At 38.6% G+C, this 18,208-nt stretch overlaps 1 protein-coding gene across 2 annotated transcripts; it reads left to right on the top strand.

The window, feature by feature from the left end:
- The first annotated feature begins 5,078 nt into the window (after positions 1-5,078).
- FGF8 (fibroblast growth factor 8) lies at positions 5,079-15,341 on the top strand. Of its 2 annotated transcripts, none has more exons than XM_066598822.1 (5): positions 5,079-5,856; positions 5,985-6,021; positions 8,033-8,180; positions 12,392-12,498; positions 14,481-15,341. In XM_066598822.1, exons 1-5 carry the CDS (start codon positions 5,825-5,827, stop codon positions 14,757-14,759), a joined length of 603 nt encoding a protein of 200 aa, XP_066454919.1. In that variant the 5' UTR covers positions 5,079-5,824; the 3' UTR covers positions 14,760-15,341. The 2 variants fall into 2 exon arrangements, with proteins under 2 accessions (XP_066454919.1, XP_066454918.1); XM_066598821.1 differs by having other exon boundaries at positions 8,000-8,180.
- Positions 15,342-18,208: the final 2,867 nt, after the last annotated feature.

The raw sequence follows: 18,208 nt of genomic DNA, 5'->3' as shown, positions 1-18,208 counted from the left end.
GCAACTCAGCTCCACTGCAGTGAATGGGAGCTGAGGTGCAATACCACACACAACCCTATGAACAAGGGTGGCGCTGTCTTTGGAAAAAAGCAGGCATATTTTTCTAACCCTGGACAACTCCTTAAAACAGTTCTTGTGGAGAAAAAAACTAGTGTCTGTTATAGAAATGTTATCGGACTTTATCAGCTCTTCATCTCTAATATGCTATAGATTAACTTCTGAAAAGATATGTCACAGAGAAGGGAGGGGAGAGCCGCGTCTACGGTATGTATTTCTATAAAGCCTGAGTGACTCTGGGAATAAGGTAAGGCACTAAAAGCTGCTGTGATTGATCTAGTTTTAGACCAAACTACAAATGGAAGAAGAGAACATGAGCAGATTTATTCCACTTTTTGCCCAGGACAAGATGTCAGTATCAAGAGCAGGAAGTGAAGTAGCAGAGCAGCCGATGCCCGCACTTCCTCACCAGTCCACTGATGACAATGCCCAAGCCACTGCACTGGATAGCGGGCCGGACAATAAGCTGATGGGCAGGGGTCCCGTGCAGAGTATAGGTCATCAGTTGAAAAGAGCCCAGACTACCCCTTTAAAGGGGTTGTCCAACTAAATAACGTTATCCTCTATCCACAACATAGGGGATACCTATATTAATGGTGGAAGATAGACTACTGGGCCCCCACCAATCATGAGAAGAGAGGTTCCAAAGGTCCCTGAATAAATGGAGCCACGGTCACGCATGCACATTGCCTCTCCATTTATTTCATTAGGGGTCTTTCAGAATTTTGCCACCAAGACGCCGCACAAGACACAGAGCAATGGAATTCACCACCAAAATGTCTAAGGCCTCTTTCACACGGGCATTGCGATTTTCGGCTACTTGCATCGCGGCCAAAAATTGCATGGACGAGAGAAAGCCACAGCCAAGTTGCGGCTAAACCTCACGTTTTCCTGCCCATTCAGACAACGACGACCGGAATTCCTTTGCCCGCTAATCGCGGCTATAGACACTCCCACAGAAGCCAATGGGAGCAGCCGACAAAGGGAACGGGAGGGAGGTAGTTGGGAGTTTAGGCTTCTATGGGAGCTGTCGGCTGATCACAGCCAAAAGATAAGGCAAGACCTATCTTTTCTGGCCGCTTTTAAAAGTGACCATCCGGAATTCTTCGCATATGTGCTATCTTATCCCAGCCGGCTGCTTTTGCAAATCCAATGCTGTAGATAGTCGTTATTTTCATCTATGTATATTTTTGACAGCCGTTGTAAGAAAGAGCGCCTGGAATGCTGGTTGAATTGCACAGCGCAGGTATTACGTCACTTGATCATTTTTGCCAACGGATGAATTAACCCATCTGATACTATATTGATAAAGGTCATCCAACAACTCGCTAATATTATGGATGTTAAACCACCAACAAGCTAATAAGGGTTCCCACGCGGTTTTTACGAACGCGCTCTTCTGAGAACGGCCATGCATACAAGCCGCAAACATTTTAATCTGTATACATGAGAATGAAGTGTTTTGTGTTATCTGAGATTGACAATAATGGAGCTGTGATATTGAACACCTTATTGTGCATGGGACTCTACAGTAGGAATAAGGCTTTGTGTGGTGGGGGCCCGCAGAAACCAACACAATAAGAGCAAGGCATTATTTTATAATGACACTATTTGACTTAAGGTGCTTTTAATGTTTGTCAAGCTCAATTTGAATATGTATAAGAAAGAAACTGCATGTGCTGCTTACTGGTGTCTGGTTTCTAAACTCCCAGCAGGGTGGAGAGCTGCTTGTAACACTGTAAGCGGCTGGCGTGTGGATGGGACCTGAACAGGGCTGAGTTCAGCATTTGTGTATTTGGGGTGGGTGGGTGAATTTTTTGTCTGGACCATGTTACTGCCCCATCTGCATGTGCATATGCTTTAATGGCTGGGCTGAATAAATAGTGCAAAATTGCTTTCATTTGCAAAACAAATCACCTTATCTTCCAATGCATAGCCTGAGAACATGTCAAAATTGTTTAACTAGTAGTAGGTATAATGTGACCCCTCCAATGCCAATCCCCCAGGTCAAGGCATGCAGTGCTTTTGTATCATCAATCAGCCTTGTATCATACAATATTGTCTTATTTGTGTTATTCTTTCTATTTGTTTATTTATTTAGTTGATACTTTGTTTCATTTATTTTGTACCTCCAGACCATAAATATAGGACATGCGGCATTTATCAACAGGATCATAGATAGAACTGTTGCTTATATACCCATGAGATGTGAATAAGAGCTGTATTGAGACGGGCGAGTGCGATGTACATCAATGAAAATCTGACCTACATCGCACCAGCCATTTTAACTCAACTGTTTTGGGTGATATCACCAATTATTTTCTATGGGAACGTAAAAAAATAATCGCATCCCACTTGCAAGTATGAAGCAATACCCCCCCCCCCCCATTGAAATATTTAGCAATTTTCACGTGCATGAAAATCACATGTGCAGCGATGTGATGCGATGCATTTTTCTCATAATCGATGGGGCAAGTGTGACCTTGGTCCGAGTTTCTCATCCTGGTAAATACAGCCTTAGGCCTCATTCACAAGACCGTATGTGTTTTTACGCTCGGCTGATCGCCGTAAAAAAAAATTGCGTGAATGAAGAATAACCACGATCGATTACTGATCTAAATTAGCATTTTCTCGCCCATTCACACAAGCCGCTGTAGAGTATTGGCGAAAAAATACACTGCAGCACGGAAATCCCTCGGTCGGCAGAAATCCTCGGAATGACTTCAGTTGGTTAATTAGAGCCAGATGCATTCTTTTCCCAGTGCTGGACGCAGCTAAACTCCCTCTACTCCCTTCTTTTTAGCTCCCATAGAAGCCTATGGGAGCCTCCAGCGTATCTCATTAACAGATAGGCCAAGATCTTTCTTTTCACTCACTGTATACAATCGGTCGCAGTTTTCAGTTGCCAATGTGCTATTTTTTCTGGTCGCGATTTTGCCGCTAAAAATCGGTAATCGGAATGAATACATTGGAATCCAATGCTTCAGGTGGTCACTATTTTTTAATGGCTGCATATATATATATAATCGTGGGAATTAAGGCCTTATTGTTACAGTTTATGTCTCTCCCCAACCTCAGTGAGGAGCCTTAGCACCAGGCAGCTTTCAGCAGTGGTGAGTGGTGTAGGAGGGCAGATACTGAACTCAGCATAGGACTATGGCAGTGTTTTTATTCTGGGCTTGCCTATTGTTCCCTTTTAAAAAAAAAGAACAAAAAAAACAAATCCAATTAATCCGTCTCCCACATTAGCATAGTAAGGTTGCCCCAATACACAAACTGAATAATTGCAGTACACAACATGCCTGATGCAGCTATTACCTGTCTGGTTTCTCTGTGGCAGGGCTGTGCCCCTATCACCTTGCTGCTACTTCACACTCCTGCAAAATATACTGTGCTCCTTGTAATTTTACAATAAAATACATTATCACTAATGACGGCCTCTGATGAACTGTGGGTAAAAATGATGAGGTGTCTGCATGGATCAAACACACGCTAATCCAATTCATTTTAAGCTGGTTGCAGGAATCCCTATATAAACACTCACACATCTTCATGCCACTATGTGGACTACTTGAAGATTGTGGATGCCATTTGCAGTCCCGCAGCTGCAGAAATACATACTTTCTATATGGTTCATATATCACAGTAGTTTGATAGTACTTGTAGTACCCCAGCTGGCGGAACATTCCCACTCTGTACTGTTAATAGTCCCAAAATACTATTTTATGCCACATTTTGCTCCCACGAGTTTTGTCCGATTGCGATATGAACGGAACACGCACGGAAAATAACCCATTGATTTCAATAGGTTGATATATATGAGCGACTTTTCACTTGTACTGATTGTGCGGGATCAAAAAATTGCTGTTTGTCCTATTTTTGGGCAATCCGGTTTAAGAATCGCCCGTTATTACCTATGGGAGCAAAGAAACAACAACAACAAAAAAAAAAAAAAATCACATCACAAGCCTGATATAGGTTAGAAAAACTCAGACCGTTATTGCAGCGGTAAACCTGCGATTTTTCAGTGAGTGCGATGCATTTGACAAAAAGATGCATTGCATTGCTGTGCGTTCACTTTACATACGTGAAAACATTACTTATAATGGTAAAAATCACATCATATCACATCGCCCTTGCATGCATATCGCACGGCAAGTGAGTGCAATGCGATTTTTTTTACCTCCAATAGCAAATAATTTGCAATATCGCCCCAAAATAGGACATGCTGCGAGAGAAAAATCGCTCATATAAATTAACTCATTTAAAATAATGGGTTCTGTTCATGCGCATAGAAATCGCCTGTGTAAATACACTCTATATGTGAGCTTCATGCAAGTGCGATGCGATTTTCTCTTTTTACTATAGAAAAACATGATTTTCAGGTACATGAAAATTGCAAGTGCAGCGATGCGTATTTATTCGCAAAAGGCATCGCAATCACGGGGGGGGGAGGGGGAATCACTGGTTTATAAGTGCAATATTGGGGTGATATCACACTCGCTCATGTGAACCTACCCTGATCCTGGAACTTGCAGTCCTTCAGTGCCTATGCATGCGACCTTATGCCACAATACAATGCTGTCACTTTAGTTTTTCAGCAGCACTAGCATACACGCCACATTTGTAGCTTTGCAGATATTTTATGCATGATCAAGTTGCAAGGTGATTGCAGGACTTGCTAGGACTTGTGGTCCCCCAGGAACAGCCTCTTACAGTGTTTGCATGCCTATCCCACAGTATTACATAATAATCACTTGCAGTCATATGCACTTGCTCCTCCAGTAGCAGAAGTTGGTGGATTTTAATGACTTCCATAATTTATGTGTATAACTGAGGGCATCCTGTAACATTACAGATATCCAAGGGGCTGGTTCTCCTGGTCCATCCTCCCACATTTAACCCAGGATAGATGAGAAGGGAGTTTGACATTGGAGAGCTCAGGACAAGAGGAGGGACAAGAGCAGATTGCTTGCAATCATTACACTTAGTGCTCAATGAGACACCAGCCAACACACATTTACACACTCACACACACTCACTCCATCAGGAGCTTCCCAAACCACAACTTCCACAGCCAGGTTATTCTATTAGCTCCATGGTCTGATCTGTGCTTCACTCATCAAACACTTTAATCATCTTCCACACAACAAGAGCTGCCTTCTATCCAACACAACGTCATTTTCTTCAGAGAAGAGGAAAAAAAAATATGATCCTCCCAAGAAGCTCTTTTTTTTCTCAGTTCTTCAGAGTTTGGCTTTAGTTTGCTGAGACCTTCACACTGAGTGGCTGAACCTGACAGCCCAGATCTCCAACATTCACAACTTGGGACATCCTCTCTGAAGTCCAATCTGTAAGAGGCCACCCTTGAGAAGACTTGGACATTTGTCATCTCATCTGTAATTCTTGGAACCAAACTGTGTTTCTTCCTAGCACCAGCAAGTAACTTCTTGGAGTGCTTGTTCTGGGTTTTGCAGGATCTTGGACTATTGCTGGTGGCTTTTGGAGCTGCTGTGTTTCTGGGCTGGTTTGCTGTACATTTGCCTGGTGAATCTGCAGTGCTTGCTCGGCTCTGATCCTTTGCTTTCCCCCGGCATCCTGGACAGGGAGATGGGCGGAGGAATCTGCTGGAGCTCCTAGGACTTATTAGCAGTGCATTGCACCTTCTTCTCCACCACCAGCTGCCTGCATTACACTGAGGACCTTCCCTTATAGACAGGCAGCAAAATAACAATCCCAGGGAATATCCTGCAACCAGGAGCTCATCATGCTCTACATCACATCAATGCTTGGATACCTGTGAGTATATACTGGATGTATCTGCATTCTATATATTGCATTAAACATATACAGTACTGTATGTCACTCCACTACCTTATCCTCCTCACATCAACCCTTCTAAACTACATGTCTCTGTGTTTCCCCAGGTTGATGCACTTGTTTGTCATCTGTTTACAAGCTCAGGTAAGAATCTGATCATTCTTCTATGTTTTATGATACATTGTTATCTATTTGTTTACATTGAAGTAACAATTCATGATAAATACTTTGATACATTGACTAGATACAAGGTTAGGCTCATAGCAACCTATTATTAGGCTCCTATTTACCTTAATGTATAGATTATTAGTAAATCGTAAGACATGTGAGGATAGGCAGCATTATAAGTACTAAATAACTGCAATGTCAGCTTTAGGCTAGGTGCACAGTCGCGGAAAAAAAAAAAAAAAAAAGGGTTGCGTCCTCAAAAAACAGACTTTTTTTCATACATGTGTGGCCTCCATATTCAGTCCATATGTCAGCGTTTACGTTTTCTCCGTATACCGTGCGTTTTTCCACATTCATAAATAAAATACGCGGAATTCTATTTTTACGTATGTTAAAAAAAAAACGAACAGCACCCATATGCTGACCATTATTTATCTCTCCCCATTGACTTACTCGTCCGTAAAATGGATCCGAATTGTGCATGCAATTAGTTCTTCTTTTTTTTTTCATGTAGTCCGTGTATGCGTGAAAAAAAATTCCAGTAGTGTGTGTTGCCCTATAGAATAATATGGGTGTACATGCTGCCCGTGTGTAGTCCCTTTTTTTTTTTTTTTTTAACGGACTACACATGGCTAGTGTGCTGGAGGACTAAATCCTATTTATTCATAATTGGTTGACAGCATGTCTCAAGGTCACAGGGTGAACTAGAAATGAAGTGTCTCAGATACTTACCCCTAGATTATAGATGTACGTGTTCCTATGAAAGGCCTGAGACCTCTGTTTGTAGCTGGTTTACAGGGATAAAGGTGATATAATAATCACCTTTATTTATATAGTGCAGACATATTACACAGCACTTAATAACATTTGATGATATTCTGTCCCCATTGGGATTCACAATTTTTGAATTCGCATGTTTTAGAGTGTGGGAGGAAATCTAAACTCCATGCAGATGTTGTCCTTAATCAGATTTGAACCCAGCACCGCAAGGCAACAGTGCTAACCACTGAGCCACCGTGCTGCCCATATGGGGCATAGGAGTTGTATTGCAGTATATGTCCCCATCCTACTCCCATATTGTCCCCATTTAGTGCATTTAGGAGATAGGAAAAGCTTAAACAGGCAGCGAAGGATTCTCTCATCACTTTATGAGGTATGGGCTATTGTGCAGAAGTCCAAATCTTTGATTTGATATGGGGATTTCCCTAAGAGCTCCCTTGTCACCCATAGAAGTAAAGCCGAATCTCCCTCACATTTGTTGAGTATACATCTTTATAAATGTCAAAGACAAGAGCAATCCTTCCTATTGCATTGGAGCTTTTTTTTTTCCATAGCCAAAGGGAGTATAAATCTCCTGTAGGATGGTTTGCTTAGCAATCTGCCAAATTTGTCACAGTAGTCAGTGTGGTTTCTACGCATTAATAAGATAAATACCATGGCTACACGGTTGTAGGAAAATACTACTAATAAATATAATGCATGGCAAATATCAGCCAATATAGTGCGAATTAATAGAAACATATCCTTATGTATAGATATAGATAATTAGTGTATATACAGTATATTAATATACCTTTATGTAGCAGAGCTGAGTATCATTTGGGACATCTGGTAATATATTAGGTTTTACATACATCTGCAGGCCAATATCCTGCGTTTTAACTCAAAAGGTTAAACCCCAAATGAGCTAAATGACCAATTTGCTCTATAGGTTTGCTACATGAGTGTAATCTGTACATTCCATGCAGGACCTGTTAGGTTTTGCCCATACTATACTGAATTCTGAGGTTGTATGAAGTTGATCTAGTTCTATATATGCATCAGTCTATAGATTCATCCTATGTAAACGCCCTGCACGGAGAACCTTACATTGGATTATACAGTGCATTCGGGCTTCATCTAGTTGTACAGAGATATAAAAAATATAATAGCTTGTTTTATGTATTTCCTAAAGGTAACTGTTCAGTCCCCACCTAATTTTACACAGCATGTGAGGGAGCAGAGCCTGGTGACAGATCAGCTGAGCAGAAGGCTCATCAGGACCTACCAGTTATACAGCCGCACCAGTGGGAAGCATGTGCAAGTACTGGACAACAAGAAAATCAATGCAATGGCCGAGGATGGGGATCCACATGGTAAGAGCTCTTCTGGCAATTCTATGATTGTGTGTGTATGTGTGCTGAACATAGCATAGAAGTCATTTACCAGTCACTTAACATGAATTATAAATTGTAGTGTTTATTTTTTTAAAGCCATAGGTATTGTATAGTATAGGTCTAATAGCAGCTGTTGCTAATGCTGTAATACAGATCTAGCAGAGCTGAGTTTGTCATATACCGTTTTACAGAGAGAGGCAATTAATGCAGTCCCAAAAGTTGAATGACACATTCAGTACTGCTATATGTACATAGGCGCTTTTATGGATTTAACATTTCATGGTCAGACTACAATGATATAATAAAAAGGATCCTGAATCGACCATGTGACCGACTAAAGTTCTTATGAGTCAGTGGCCCATTAAAGTGCGTAATATCTAAATTTGGTGTCTGACTTAAGAGATCATATAACTTGCTTAGGGTCATACAGGCAATCTGGGATACCAATTCTGATCAACTGAGTTCCTGTAACGGCCAGGACATTACGTCAAAGCTAAGCTGTTGCTATGTAGGCTTACATATTATAAGGCTGCCTGTGATATTGGAGGATATATTAATTTTTTTTCTCTTGGGTTATCTGTATTGGGCCAATTTATTCTGGCACAGAAGTGCATAAAATTGCATTTACCATATCAGTCAGTTTTATTACAAAGGGTTAATGGTATAAAGGGACCATAGATGAATGTAATAAATAATAACTATATAGGGGTCATCCCCCCCCCCCCCCCCCCCTAATTTGATAGTTTGTTTTTTTTCCCCCCAAAATGTATTATTATTGCTATGCCTTATAACACATTTGCAGGCATGAAGCACAGGGTCAGGTGATCAGGCCTGTTCTTTCAGGTGGGAAGAGTCAGGGGTAAGCAGCTGTTGGTTTTAGCCGTCCAATTTTGTCAATCCAAGTCGTAAATTAAATGGACAATTAAATTCCAAGCTTTGAAGTCGGCTTCGCGTTTCCTATGTTTTTGTTATTCGTAAATCTCTGGATTGTGGGGATTCAAAGAAAAGGTTTGCACTTGTAAATATAAAAATCTCTAACATTTTAACAAGGTTGAACAGAATAAAGGAATTTGGAGATTCAGTTGAGAACATAAGTTTGGCTATGGATGGAAAAGGCTGAAGGATGACTTTTTTTTTTTTTTTTTATCTGTAGACAAATTATTACCAAGGGGAACAAAATTGTTCTGCAAGTCAAATTCAGTGCTAGACAAAGTGGACATAGACAGTCTGGTAGAGGAGGGGGGTAGTCTGTATACAGACGTTTCCCACAGCAAAAATGGATTCATAAAATAAAATGTAATTCAGACAAAAAGCAGAACATTTCAATTCTAGGAGGATATTTCAAGATGGGGGGTGGGGGCGGGGGCAGAAAACAAGGAAACAAAAAAAAATCCGTATAATAAATATATACACAAACACTAAGAGGAGGTTATGAAGTATGATATAAAACAGAAAAAGAACAAGCTTTTTCTCAGATGTAAAGGTTTAAGAAAGTTGTAGTCTGTAAACGTTAAAAAGAGGTTCAAGATTGTTCTATATGAATCTCCAGAGAGACCCCTAATGTCTGGAAGAGCCATTAAAACTCTTCTTACTTTCACCTTTTTTAACATTTCCTGAATACTTTCTCCTCTTCTCAGTGCAGTTTTGGGATCAAATGTGTCTCACTGCATTTTTTCTGCATCTACGTAGCTACTTTCCTTCAAAGTTTCAGCTTGAAACATAATTTTACTGGGATAAAGCTGTCACTAGTGCAAAAGGATAAAAATGAATATGCTAAGCTTTCCAAAAACACATCCCGAACAATCTCAAGACCCCTTTGGGAGAGGGAGAAAAAAAAAAGTTCAATAATTTACAAATCATCCAAAAATAAAAGGGGGGGGGGGAGGTAGTCATTTCGGGAATAACTGCACAATCATGTTGCACTTTTTGATCCTGTAGTTTTATAATGCTTTGTATTGTTGCTCAGATCGGGGCAGGGCAACTTTTTGAAGGGGCATTCTTACCTTCTATTGTATGGGTTTAGTCTAGGTAAACTGGTTTAGTGATTCAATGGCTTTGCTTTGTATATACCTTTTTAAAGAAAAGAAAAAAATAGGCTTTGGCTGAGCTTTGCTGAAACACATCCCGCAGAATCTGAAGACCTCTCTGGGAAAGGGAGAACGAAAAAAGTTCAATCATTTACAAATCATCCCAAAAATGTTTTTAAAAAAAGTTATATTGGGAGGTCATTGCACAATCATGACACAATTTGTGAGCCTTTAGTCTTCTGATGTTTTGTATTTTGGCTCCAATCCAGTCAGGGCAACGTTTGGAAGGGGCATTCTTATCTTGTGTTGTATGGGTTTAGTCCAGGTAGCTTTAGCATATATATGCCTGTAGAGAAAAGGAAAAAATTAGATTTTGGCCTCTTTCAGACAAGTGTATTTTAGCTCCATGTTTTGCAGACTGTAATATGGACCTAATGCAAATCTATGCATCTATATACATGGTGGTATTTTTCATGGTTTTTTTTCTTGGTTTTTTTTAAGCTGCATGACCTATTTTTTTTTTTTAGCTTTTGCCTCCGTTTTGCTATTCTTTTCTATTAGGCAAATACAGATCAGCATGTGCCCAGCAGAACGTAAACTATACAGTGACCAAAAGAGATCAAACAGTGATGACATACAGTTGTAATGTCATCTATAGGACGTCCGTAATATGGATCCGTATTATTGACGTGTTACAATACAGTCATCTGAAAAATAGCCTTCGAGTCCCACAAGGAACAGAGATTGACATGAGTGAATCCCCTGTACAATGTTGTGAAACACATGGGGAATTAAAAACCATTTATATGGGTGTACAAATACATAATACGCCCCTAAAGTATAGTAGCATCCTTAAAGATATATCTGCATTGTACTAGTATGATATCATATCAGTTTTTGATCATTTTTGCCCATTGTAATCTCTACACACAATGGCAGCCATACTTCCTGCCTTATAGAATATTTTGCAATATAATTTTTCTTGTCAGTGCAACAATACAGAAGACCCACATAGATATAAATCAATACTTTGTAAGCCTTTTACTGGATCTCAAATTGATTTTCCTCCATGCCCCCTACTAAAAGAAAATTCTCCTCCAGCTACCTGTCTATTCACATAGTCACTGTATTGAATGCAGCCTTCATTCAGCAGGAGGTGTCGTGTTTTTTTTTTTATATCTTATGCTGTTTGATGACAGCTATTCAATTTTTGATGGGTTGACTTTATTTTTTGTAACCCTTGTATTTACCTTAAGGGTAGAAGTAGGGATAAAGTTCCATTCAAATAAAGGCGGCCACAGCCTGTATTCCATTCACTGTGTGGGTAGATGCAAATGTTAAAGTGATCACCGCTCCGCTATGTACTGTGGCATTTTCTTTTATTTTCGGAGAGAGGATTTACAGAAATCTAAGTATATAAAACCTCCTATTCAAGACTGTATTATTATAATTGCTTGTGCAGTTGCATTTATAATAAGACCATAACGTTTAAGACAGCAGTAGACAAAGTAGGATCATACGATATTTGTGGACAGAGGGACTTTTTTTTTTTTTTTTTTTTTTTTACTGCATCGACCCAAAATTTGCATAGTCAGTCTGAACCACGATCAATGACTCCGTTAAAAATTGAGGAAGCAAATCAATACGGCTCTACGCACAAGGGTGAAGCAAATTAAAGGGCATTTTCTATTATCTGGATCTTAAATTCATTGTACAGCATAAACCAGTACAATCTAGGAAAGTAACACTTGACGGATGAGGTCAAATATTTTTGAAACTGGAGATGTTCTTGTAGGGGAGGATCCTCCAGTATGATTGACATTCTGTTATCTGTCTGGCTTGGAGATAACATTTTAGCACAGATGGCTCTTGCCTGTCCTTGTAATAAATGATAACCTGGAGTCCTAGCAGATACCTAGGACTTTATAATATATAGTAAAGGGTGCATGTATATGGACATAGAGGTCAATCCATTCAAACATAAATTATGCCTTGTATACTGTAAAACAATGGGAGATGCGTTTGTATGCAGCTCTACGTAAATCAGAACGGCCTAGTCTTCGGCTATAGTTGGTTTTGTATGTAGTTCATTTTTATCATGACGTCTCATTGACACTGTAAAAAGTAATGGGATATTTAATTTCTTCCTTTTTGTCCTTGCAGCCAAATTGATTGTGGAAACGGACACCTTCGGAAGCAGAGTCCGTATTAAAGGAGCTGAAACAGGTTATTACATCTGCATGAACAAGAAGGGGAAGTTGGTTGGCAAGGTGAGTTGGATTTTTACATCCCAACAAAATGTTGTCCTATTCCCGCTGAGCTAGAAGGCCTTGGAAATTAATTTAAACATAAAAGAAGGCCATCGAGGCGAATATTGCAGTCAAGAGGCATGGAGAAGGTGCTGATTAAAAAGACAGGGGAAAATGCACCGTAGTAAGATTGTGAATGCAATTTTTGATCAAAAGGCGCAAGGGAATTGGGAAAGGAAAAGAGTAACAAAGACGAGATAAAAGAGTCAAAAGGAATAAAAGCTGAAAGGGAAAAAAAGGGGTGTTTCAAATTCCATATATCTTATTTAACAAATAGCCAAATTGCTTTGCTATTATGTACAATTACATGCTACAAGTATTTGGAATGTTAAGACACAAAGTTCAGGCTGCCTCATCACTAAGCCCTGAAATCTTCACATTAGTCATGGTTGTTCTTTAACACCCAGAAACCGTTCCGAGGGGTCCTTTTAAAACTTCACTTTCAAGCCATTATTGGTTCTAAAGATGTCTGCTACAATGAGGATTTTCATTCCTCGTATTCACTGTTATTATGTGGGGTGAGGGGACCCGGGCTGATCAAAGTTAATACGCCCACTGCCTGTGCATACCTGCTTTAGAAATGTTTTTCCCAACCTTTATCCACTTCAGTAACTGACAATGACTTCCTGGCAGTTACAGTGTTACACGGCTACAGCTCATATGAACAGCCTGTATGTCATTACCCGCCCATTCTCCCCCTGGATCTTGGGTCTTGAGACTCATTGTAGAACATTTGTTTTGAGCCGGTCAACTGTTGGTTCAAAGACAATGCTTGCCTTCGCTAACCAAAAACACTTCGCATGGAAAGAGCTGCCAAAAACTGCTTTCTGATTGGCTGCCATGGATTTATAAGACCTTTTTATTCATTATCTGCTAGTTAGATAAGCTTGTCGTAATATAGTACAAAAAGGCAGAGATTTAAAAGTGATCATCTTCTACATAAGAGAAGTGCAATAAGTGGGTGGTGTGGTGTTTCCTTGACCTATCGCTCTACTAAGCCATTGACTTAACCACACTAGACTACACTAGAGTTATCTCGCTCTTCAACTGAATAATACATTTAATAGTGTATTTAGACTCTATGTAGCATGGCCTCATGGTAAACACTGGCTTGTGATGTCAAATGATATGCCATGCTATACAGTAGCTCTTACATTGTAGCCTATAATGTTAAAACTATGACTTAGAATCCTAAAAATAACCAATATTGACTTGTGTGACTATGTCCATGAGATTTGTAAGAATGTAACACATGCCCAAGAAGACAACCAAACTCATTGTAGATACATATAGGCCTATACAACATCTAAGGATTATTGAACGGGGAATATATGTAATTGATATATTTTGTCTAAACCTATTCGTAATTCAAACAGGGAAGGCGAAGCAAGCTGGTAGGGTTGACAATGGAAGGGATGACAATAGCCTTGGTGGGCGTCTAGCCCATTGACTGCTTTGGGAGAATCCCCATCCTAATTATTTTTTTAAACTAACAATAATATACATTTTTTTGCCAATATTTCTAATCTTCAACATTAATAGACAATAGCTACAAATTAAAGGTTTGGGCATCTTTCCATTTCATATCACCCAGCATGGTATTAGAGGGTTACTGTAGAAAAAGTAATATTACAGTACATTACTTTAAAAATTGATCTCCTCTAATCAATTCAGTGATCTAATTCTATTTGCTGTGAGTCATACATTAAGTCAGTCAGCCATAAAATATGTCATGTCTAATTAGAGGACAAATTGTATATAGAATAAATATATATGTGCTTGTGGAGACACTAACAATTACAAATTAGGGAAAAGACAATAACTAATGGATAATACAACAGGAACTGGCTCAAGTGTATACATCAGTTGATTCTAATTTTGGACTATGTATATTTTTGTTATATGTATCTTATATTTTTATCTTTTTTTTTTTTTTTTTTAAGACCAATGGAAGAGGAAAAGATTGTGTCTTCACCGAAATTGTCCTGGAAAACAATTACACAGCACTGCAAAATGCCAAGTACGAAGGGTGGTATATGGCTTTTACACGTCGAGGACGCCCTAGAAAGGGATCGAAGACAAGACAACACCAACGGGAGGTTCATTTTATGAAAAGGATGCCAAAGGGCCACCACACCACTGAACCTCATAAACGTTTTGAATTTATTAATTACCCTTTTAATAGGAGGAGTAAAAGAACTCGATACTCAAGTTCTCGGTAGGAACTGGATCAAAGTCTACTCCACGTTCTGCAGACTTTAAATATAGACTACTTTATTCTAATATAAAAAGACGTGAACTAGTTGTTTTATATATAAATATACATATATATTTTTTCGTTTTTACAGATGATTTATTTTTTTATTCTTACAAGACTTTTTTAAGAAAAAAAAAAAAGAAAATGGACTTACAAAAAAGTGGGCTCTTCCTTTAGATCTTAGAAATTTTTTTTAATACTTAGAAAAATATATTTTAGAGGAGGACAAACCTGGGACCAAAAGTGCTACTTACTGATGAAAACACTTAACCAAAAACTGAAGACAGACAAACAAGACAAGTGCAAGAAGACTGAAGAAGGCACTCAACCTTCTGTGTTTTTGTTTTTTTTAAATGTTTTTCGACATCCTTTATGGAATGATGAATTTTAACATATGGTTTTTTGACTATTCATAAGAGCTGCTTTTTTTTTCCTATTCAGTTTTCCTTCATGGAAACCATGAGTACTTATAACATTTTTTTGTGATACATTTTTTTTTTTTTTTATACTGTTGTCATTATGTCTGCAAACGAGGACAAATCATGTTTTTGTTTGACATAAAATGAAAACCTCAAGACTTGCAACTAAATGGTGATAAAACAAAAAGAATCCCAGAGGTAGAAATCGGTTGTAAAAATTAGTGATAAAAGTAATAATGTTATTATTTTTTTTTGAAACACTGTACAAATGTCAGTTTGTCTGGCAAGACCTTTGTCCTTTTTTCGAGGATATGTGTAAATATTAATATTAATGATGGAAATATTTATTTAAATGTGTATTAAAATTTGTACTAGTATTTGGTGGTTGCGTTTCCTTTTACCTCTATTTTTTTTATTGTTATTCCAAAGTTTTGCTTTATATTTGACATGAAAGGGAGTTCAGTTTAGGTCCACAGCCCTCAAGAAAACTTCATACAGAAAGGAAATACTAATGATCTGCTTGAATATTAAGTAATTTTATTTTTAAAAAAAAGTGAAAAATTCTAAATTACCAATGTTTTCAATCAAATGTGAAGCTCACAGATCAAATAGTAAAGTATTACACTATTGGTAAAGGGCTATATCTTTTTGTTAGACCGGTATTGAGACAATAAGCTGATCCAGTGGTGGACACATAATTGCACCATGTGCAGCTGGCCTTTGGACCCTTATTAGGAAAGGGGCTCATTGCCACTGTGAAATGGCACCATGACTCCCTTGGATTCTAATCAATCACATGAAGAATTAACTAGAGTCCTCATAAAGAGTAAAGAGCTCTATAATGAGCCACTCACTCTGTGTACTTTGGGGCCTACACACTATATTTGCATGGGGACTCATGTCTATGCCCTCTGAGCTGATCCCAAAAATTGCTCTACTGGGACCCCAGTGATCAATCACTTGTTTGTGAGGAAATTTTCTGCAGCACCACCCCAGGAGAAATTAAGTACTACACAGCTCTTATTGACATTAATAAGCTCTCTCTCGATGAGGGTTCATACATACACATGTACAATGTATAGGAGAACACACATTGAAATGTACTGTTTTTGTCTGAGAGCGTATTTTAACCCCATATTAGGTCTATCTTTTTGGAGTGTAATATGGAGCTAATGTAAATCTATGTATCTCTTCATATGGCCATATTTTTCACAGATCTGTATTAAAGCTGTGTTACAATACGCTTCTTTGAAACTGGCCTAATAGATAGATATGTTGAGTGTTTAAGAGTATCGGATACTTTGTAACACTCTACAGGTTTTGCAAACCAGAAAGCCCCTTTAATTGTGGATACAGATATAAAAGCCTAGAGATAATAATAGATATTATTAGTAAGTAGTTAAGAACTAATATCTAATATATTTACACTGTATATTGTAAGTGAATGTCACATGGAAATAATTAGATATTTGTTATTACTTGTTCTAGGGAGAAAATCTTATTTAATAGTCAATGATGTAAAATGAGAAAGCACTTAAGTCTCACTTGTGAGAAGTTTATATTTGGTTACTTTCTTAGCATCCTAGAATAGCTTTTGAAATTTCAGCCTGATTTATTGGCTTGTGCGCTGGTTATTTAAGCTTACACTATGGTGACGTGATTCTCCAATTCAGTTGGTCTGATGCTGCAGAATCAGAATACGCTGCTTCACTATGTACTGTATGGTGAGCATTCGCAAAATTCTTCAGAATTAGGTGCAATAATAAGGGGTTAACAAAAGTAGCAATTTTACAAGATTACATTTGAAGAAAAAAATGCCATTTCTGATTTCCATTTCCGTGTACTTAAAGAATTTCTTATTTTGTAAAGAGATAAATAGGTGCACTTTGTAAAAGATGGACCAAAGTGTGAAAAATCTAATAGTAGACATTTATAGAATTAAATACCTAGGATTTGTGTCTATTTCTCATATTCCAGCAGTCATAGAACAAATTTATCGGTTACTGCTTGTCCCCAAGATCAAATGCTATTACTGAAAATTACTTATTTCTCCACTGTGTTAGGAATAATCTTTGGCATTCACTACTAAGGATTGGATTATACCTGTCTGAAATTGGATTACTGTTGTGTAACCCTTTAAAGGTATTATCTTGTAGAAAAAAATCCTTTTAAAGGGGTTGTCAGAGTATTAAAAAAAGTTTTTAAATAGCAATGCGTGTGATAAAATAACAAAAGAATCAGTATTTACCTCTCTTCCCCCAAGAAACAGTGGAGTGACTCCAGTGACGATCCGCTGTCAGTGCAGGCTGTAAGTTAGGTAACCGCTGCAGCATCCCAATCCAAACTCCTGGCATCATGGCACCCAGGATGTGAGTGCTGATGTCAGGAAACCGGGAGGTAACAATGTGGCCTCTGATTGGCTGCAATGGCCACCTGACTTCCGGCCTGCACTGACAGTGGGATTCTTCATCGGAGCTGTTTCCTGGGGAGGGGTGGTGGGTACAATAGAGAGATAAGTGTTGATTATTTTGTGTTTTGTTTTTTTTAATCCCATGCCCAGTCTTTAGAAAACTTCTTTTTTTACACTCTGACAACCCCCTTAATTGAAGCTGGCCCTGCGATTCCTTAGTATGGCTTGGGGAAACCCTTTGAGAACACTTGAAACTTCCTGAAGAAGTTGCAACTGGCCATACATACAAGTTGGTACCTAAAAGATACAGGAATCTTCTGTTAGTGGGTGGGGCACTAGTACTTGTACAGGCTTCTGTTGGTATGTGAATGTTCTGGGTTTTTTCAGCATGTTGTTTGGTTTATTTTTGCCTATTTTGTGATGACTGATTCATACTAACAATGTGCAGCTGCGACATTTTGCTGCCTTTTCCAATGTTCAAAGCACTCGTTAAAAAAATATCTCACAAAGCAAGATCAGGTGAATACAAAGAGTGAAACGAGGGTCTCGTGCCGTTTTTCATCAAAAATTGCTTAACACTTAGTG

The sequence above is a fragment of the Eleutherodactylus coqui genome, chromosome 4 (genome assembly GCF_035609145.1).
Source record: "Eleutherodactylus coqui strain aEleCoq1 chromosome 4, aEleCoq1.hap1, whole genome shotgun sequence".
NCBI lineage: Eukaryota > Metazoa > Chordata > Amphibia > Anura > Eleutherodactylidae > Eleutherodactylus > Eleutherodactylus coqui.
This window is presented reverse-complemented; position numbering and strand designations above follow the sequence as displayed.

Bases quoted from the DNA above. Each gene is read 5' to 3' on its own strand.
- FGF8 (XM_066598821.1), top strand. From the start codon at position 5,825: ATGCTCTACATCACATCAATGCTTGGATACCT. The intron at 5,857-5,984 runs GTGAGTATATAC...GTGTTTCCCCAG, and splicing joins ACATCAATGCTTGGATACCT to GTTGATGCACTTGTTTGTCA. The intron at 8,181-12,391 runs GTAAGAGCTCTT...TTGTCCTTGCAG, and splicing joins CGAGGATGGGGATCCACATG to CCAAATTGATTGTGGAAACG.